This window comes from Medicago truncatula, chromosome 6, assembly GCF_003473485.1.
Source record: "Medicago truncatula cultivar Jemalong A17 chromosome 6, MtrunA17r5.0-ANR, whole genome shotgun sequence".
NCBI classification, from domain to species: Eukaryota; Viridiplantae; Streptophyta; class Magnoliopsida; order Fabales; family Fabaceae; genus Medicago; species Medicago truncatula.
The window spans coordinates 29,185,903-29,192,538 of record NC_053047.1 but is presented as its reverse complement, the minus strand read 5'-3'; the positions used below and the strand labels follow the sequence as shown (position 1 = coordinate 29,192,538).

Sequence of the window (6,636 nt, the reverse complement as noted above, 5' to 3'; positions counted from 1 at the left end):
AGCACTAAAAATAAAAACAAAAAGTCGTGAAAGAAACGACAATTTTTATTGATAACGGGAATGCCGAAACAAACATGTCCTTACAGAAAATATCACTTTCACTTTGGATAGAGTGAAAGGATTGTCATTTTGAAAAAACAAACTTAAGCAACAAGACACATTACTCGGACACATGCATGATTGAGGGAACATCAACGGCATCCCAATCTTTCGCAATGCCTCCTGGTATCACAAACAAGGGCCTAGGAACAAATCGAGCCACCTCTTCAGCAAGTGTATTGACAAACCCGGCACTATGAAAAGTTCCCGTGGAGACACCCGATGTTGGGGAGAATCTGAGACCTTCCTTTCGCTTATTCTCACAGAGTTGGATTAACTTGCCCCAGTCGGCAGCCTGTCCCTCCTGAACAGCCTTCTGGGCGTCCTTCAAAGAAGCCATTGCAGCTCCAACCTTCTTGGGCTCTGCACCTTCCATAGACAACCCTTGAAAAGCAGTTCCCTCAGCAGATCCATTCTTCACAAATTTCAACTTCTGGTGTAGGGTAGAGGTTACCGCGCCAGCGTCATGTATCCAAGGTCTTCCCAGGAGACAGCTATACGAAGCATTGATATCCATGACCTGAAACGTGATTAGAAAATTTTTAGGGCCAATAGTCATTGGTAGATCTACCTCGCCAAGCACATTCTTTCGGGATCCGTCAAAAGCCTTTACCAGCACATTCAGGGAGTTTCCCAATAGCTCAGCTGATTCAGAGTTGACTTGGGCATCACGTTCAGGGACGAACCCGTGTCCACCAGCACATTCGATAGCATGTCAGACTTGCAATTCACGGAGATATGTAAGGCCAAATTGTGATACTTCCCTGCTTCGGGTAACTCGTCCTCACTGAACCACAGGTTATTGCAAGTAATAATGTTCCCCACTATATCACCGAACCGATCCACTGTGACCTCATGATCCACATAAGCTTGCTCTAATACCTTCAACAAAGTATTCTTATGGGCTTTGGAGCTCAGGAGTAGTGACAAAACAGATATCTTTGACGGAGTCTGCAGTAGTTGATCTACAATCTTGTAGTCACTTCTTCTGATTATCCTTAAGATTTCATTCAAATTGGAATCATCTATGGACTGGCCTGGTCGACTCACATCCCCGGTAACTAGAGAGACATCGGGTAGAATTGCTTTGTCAATGGGTGGGGTGGTAGGTGTAACTGCTTTCTTCTGAAATAGCGGTGGACGAACCGTTCCACTTCTCAGCGCTGCTGTAGTTCCTTCAGCAATGTTGCTCACTAAGGCCAAAGAGTCTAGAGGTACTTCCACTCCGTTTTCCATCATGGTAGCATTGTACTTGTAAGGGATAGCCTTCTCTGAAGTGCAAGGCACTGGTCCTGGTAGCCTTATTACCAAAGGCTCGACATTCCCTTTCGGAGGCATGCTTCTGACAGGCGGATCGTGAAAAACTGGCACAATCACGCAAACATCACTAACAATCAGATAACGGCTGTTCATCAGGCTCTGGATATCATTCTGCACAATGCAACAACCTAGAGGATTAAGGAGGCATTCCGGGCAACTGACATGGTCATGGCTAAACAACGAGGCTTGGTAGAGCTTGACATGTAGCGGTACCAAATGAGTCACGATGTTGCGAACGTCAAGTCTAGGAGCTTCCTCACACACTTCGATCATGTTCACAACAGCATGATTCAGAAGAGGATTGTCAAGAACATGAGGGACGTTATTCTCGAAAGTCAGCTTCCATTGGTCTATGAGCTTTTTCACAATATACTTCAAAGCATAGCACCCTTCCACATCATGACCTAAGGCACCTTGGTGGAAATCACACTTGAGATCGGAACAGAACCTGGGAGGTAACGGATCAGGTGGAGGCTTGCCTTGCCTGGTTGTGCAATGCCCTCTGTGAAGTAAAGTTGGGAGTAACTCAGCATATAACATCGGTATCGGAGGAAAGGTAGGTCTAGTTTGTTGCTGTTGTTGTTGTTGAGCTGGTGGCTGTTGCTGTTTTTGCTGAGCAATGGCATTAACGGGTACCTGAGGTTGACCCGGTGGTAGAGGATACTGATGGTAAAATGGTGGATAGAAAGGATGTTGAGAGTAATGTGCAAACAGGTATGGTGGAGGTAATTGAGTAGCATTAACAGGGGCAACAGTAGCCATGGATTGACCGGCAGCAAATTCCATCCCTACTTCTGTTTCCTTCTTCTTATGATGACCGTTACCGTACCTTTTTGGTGCGCTCACGGAGGATTCACCTTTATCAAACACAATGATTCCTTCCCTGACAGCTTCTTCTAGACGGGTTCCCATGGTGACCATCTCAGAGAAGTTACTCGGAGCAGCAATGATCATTCTCTCGACATAATCCTTTTTTAAAGTCTTTAGGAATGTCTGAGTCATCTCTTCTTCATCAAGAGCGGGAGTGATACGGGCAGCTGCCCCTCTCCATCTCTGGGCATATTCACGGAAGCTTTCATCTTTCTTTTGGGAAAGAGATCTGAGAAATTCCCTGTTTGGTTTCAGCCTAGTATTAAACCCATAGTGGTTTTTGAAAGCAGCAGCTAATTCATCAAAAGTATAGATGTCATCCTTGCTCAAGCTAGTGTACCATTCTGCAGCATCTTCCATTAAGCTATCTTGGAAGCAATGAATCATGAGTGAATCATTGTCCAAATAGTTACTCATCTTGCGGACGTACTTGATGATATGATTCTGAGGACAAGTCAGCCCATTGTATCGGTCGAACTCCGGGACCTTGAACTTCTTAGGGATGTCCACCCTTGGTACCAAGCATAGATCATGATTTTTAACATTAACAGGGTCACTGTTCCCTCGGTTAGCTTTGATTTCACGACGGAGTTCTTTAGCAAGTTCCTCCATCCTTTCTTCCATGGTTCCAGTTATGGGAGTACCGGCGTGGATACCCTGAGGTACAATATTCATGATGGGCTCAGTGACAGTGGTTGTTGCTTGAGTCAGAGCAGTATTGGTAGAAGCCAAATTTACCCAAGGAATCGGGCCACTGTTAGTAGTAGAAGTACTAGCTGCAGTATTAGGAGTGAAGAACGGTGGAAGCCCATAAGGAAACCCAGCTGGCATAATGAAGCGAGCATCAGCAGACGTAGACGGGATCACACTTGCAATCACAGGGATAGATGAGGTTGGTTGTTCTTGTGCAGCTAACAGAGCAGCCGTGGTATCATGGGCCTTAGCCAAGTCTTCTTTCAGAGAGGCCAATTCGGCGCGGAGCTGAGCATTCTCTTCTTCCATAGTCTTCTTTCTGTATGACCGAGTACGATGGATTCTGTCAGGTTCGTAGACCTTCCGAGCATGAGCCACCTTTCAAACTGTGGCAGAAGAACCAGGAGGCAATGAGCACTTGGAAACCTTTTGGTGACCGATGAATGATGCATATGATGCATGATATGTACAAATGCAGATGCAAAAAAATTTCTTTTTGTCATCGAAGGGTTTTTTTTAGACAGATTAGAAACATCATAAACATTTAAACAATCAAAACAAAGTGAATCCTTTTGAAGTACTAACAAAACAAACAAACAAATAACATCCTCAAGCATAGGAAGAGGTGGGATAGTCCTCGGACTCGGATTTTGAATCTGAACCACCATATCTATCATGTCGTCCTCTAGCTCTCTTGGAGTCCCGCATAAGCAGCTCATCCTTGTCTTCAAGCTCTCTTCGGACCTTAGCTAACTCTTTCTTCAACATCAGGTTCTCATGAGTCTTTTGCTTATCCTTACCATCCAAAGTCATGATTAGATTCTCAGCTTCACTATATCGAGCTTTCCACATCTGTTTCTCACGACTCTTTATGGCTAAATGCTCCTGATACATCTCTTGAGTCGCGGGAGGTAGAGGTAAAGGCATAGATGGCACAGAAGTAGACACATATCTCATAGCGGGGTAAGGCATACCAATCTCTTCGGCTCGATCTATCACCCACTGAGTATAGGCCTCATAATCAATACCGGATCTCACACCGAAATGCTTCACACTCTTCCTACGCATCTTGGACCAAGCATCTATGAAGGCCTCCCTTTGTCCGGTGGGGGCATTAGAATAGTAGAAGAATTCTGGAGATGTAGCAAGATTAATAGGCTTTGCCTTCATCGGGAACCCAAACTGTCTCATAGCAAGCTCAGGATTGTAGTTGATTCCTCCACGGGTACCAAGAAGAGGTACATTGAGAAATTCTCCACAACCGGTAATGATTTCCTTAACATGAGCAGAGGGAGTGAGCCAAACCACCTCATTAGGAGTGAGGGCCATCATCCGCTGTGAGTAAGACCAATTCTCCGAGTTGTCGTGGAAGGAACTCGGAAGGTGAGAAATAAACCACCTATAAAGGAGAGGCAAGCAGCAAAGGATATACCCACGACCCTTGAGAGTCCGATCATGGATAGCATGGTAAGTGTCAGCTAGCAAGGTGGGAACCGGATTCTTGGAATGGAAGATCTCAATAGCGTTCATATCCACGAAGTTGTCAAGATTTGGAAAGAGGATGAGCCCATAGATAAGAAATGCAAGAATAGCCTCGAGCGTGTCCTGACAAGTGGTCTTGAGATTAGCCTTCTCAAGTAGATACTTCGAGGTGAACCCTCGGATGTGAGACTTGGTAATAAGATGGTCGGAGACATCGGAAGTCTTGAGATAGAGGTCCTTAGCAATAACCAAAGGAGTAAGGGAAGGACCGGGACCGGTGAAAGGTGTCCCCTCAGCTATAGGTAAACCCATCAAGCAAGAATAAGCCTCAAGAGTAGGAATTACTGAAAATCCGGGAATGTGAAGCAACGGAAGCTCGGATCATAGAATTGCACTAGAGTGTGCACCAGCTTCTCTTCCACATTGGTACGGAGAATAGTAAGTAAACCACCATATCGGAGTCGAAAACCGGTTTGATTCTTAACCTTGAGTGCTAATTCCCTCAAACTAACCAAATCAACCTCTTTGAACTTGTAGGACTTAGTCTTCTTCATACCTGTAATGTTTACAAAGTTTTTAATTTGTCTAACCCTTCGATGAATGCATGGAAAAAGTTTATGCATGAATGCATGTATGCATGTTGTTTTTTCATTGGTGGAGAAAAAATGAAGTGGGTTGAGATTTCAAAGTCACGGGGCCACGGATGGACACGGTGTCCGGTAAAACTAGGGCTTTGGAGAATAGTAACCAAGGTTCTAATAAAGGTTCCCAAACTGCAACCTCTCTTGCGTATATCATGGTAGCACAAGACGACGTCCGTTCCACGATTATACACAAGAAGGTCTAGTTTGGGTGTAGTATTGCGTGACGACTAAAACTTGAGACAACACTCAATTTAGCCACCGCACTACGTCTTAGAAAAAGCCAAGGATGGGTTTGGTAACTTCGGTTCATAGCATCGTCGGTCAATTGAAAATGAAGTGCCTAAGCATGACAACACACGCCGACAATATCACTTTCAAAATGCCTCAGCTATGTGAGATTGATCGCATAATCCAATACACGAGGCAACCCTCGGATTGAATTGTCGATTATATCTCTACCTATTCATAAGTTTACTCAGCCCGGGTATAGGACTTTTGATATTCTCACCCCACACGTTAGATGAAAATAAACAAGTATTCACAATTATAAATAAAAAAGTAAAGCGTAAACATAAGAACGGAAAACTAGGCGTGACCCGCTAAAAAAAGCCCCCAGTGAAGTCGCCATTTCTGTTATCTTGATTTTGGGGTGTCAAGTCATTAATTAGGCTTGAACCTTTCAATCTTTGATATTCTCTATTTTTGTGGGGATGGTAAATCGAGAGAAACCCTTTTTAGAAATTCTAAGTTCGGGGGTCGTTTTCATTACGGGAAGGTGTTAAACACCCGGAACGACTATAGTACTCTATAGGAACCATTTTCCTAGTTCTATGTCTACGCTTTACTTTTATACTTATTTCTTACAAAAGGAGGTTTGTTTAGGTTAAGAATGGGGGAAGAAGATGTGTAAGATTTTTTATTTTTATGGATTTGGAGAAGTTTTGACTTCTTGCCTACATACCCTTTTAAGGGATCAAAATTCCATGTAGTTCATCTTCAAAAAATGTTTTTTTAGTGTGTTTCAATTGATCTTAACTTTTTGGAAATGGTTTTGAAGCAAGGAAGGAGGCCTTAAAGGCATAAGAGAAAAAAAAGAAGGTGAATTGTTGATTCAATTTTAAAGGAAAATGTCTAAGTAAGCATTAGGATTCATTGAAATTTTATTTAAGAAAATAAAAGAATACAATGGAGTTTTGACTCCAAGGTTTATTGAGAAAAAATTTCAAGTGATGGAATTTGCTATTTTTTTGAGAAAATGGATATTTTTCTAAGTAGCGCGTTTCCTAAACATACATCTAAGCGGTAAACATACAACGTGTGTGCGTGTCGGTGCTTGTGTCGGTGTACATCATTAGAGAGTCCATTGTCCGTTACATAGGCCCTAGTTTACATTCTATGGTCTTGCAAGAATTTAAAAGAAATTAAAACTACCTAAAATATTACATGCCAAAGTAACATTGAAATAAAAGAGATAAACCCTAAACTATGAGAAATGGGAATGGAATGGTGAAATGCTTATGAAATGTAT

The 6,636-nt window shown here is 43.0% G+C and overlaps 1 protein-coding gene across 1 annotated transcript; it reads right to left on the bottom strand.

Annotated features, from left to right (window-relative positions):
* Nucleotides 1-482: 482 nt before the first annotated feature.
* Nucleotides 483-3,438, bottom strand: LOC112422805 (uncharacterized). Its single transcript, XM_039826746.1, has 2 exons — nt 713-3,438; nt 483-619 (listed from the first exon to the last, which is right to left on the bottom strand). The coding sequence occupies exon 1, from the start codon at nt 3,289-3,291 to the stop codon at nt 721-723; it is 2,571 nt and encodes an 856-aa protein (XP_039682680.1). The 5' UTR covers nt 3,292-3,438; the 3' UTR covers nt 483-619; nt 713-720.
* Between the last annotated feature and the right edge of the window lie 3,198 nt (nt 3,439-6,636).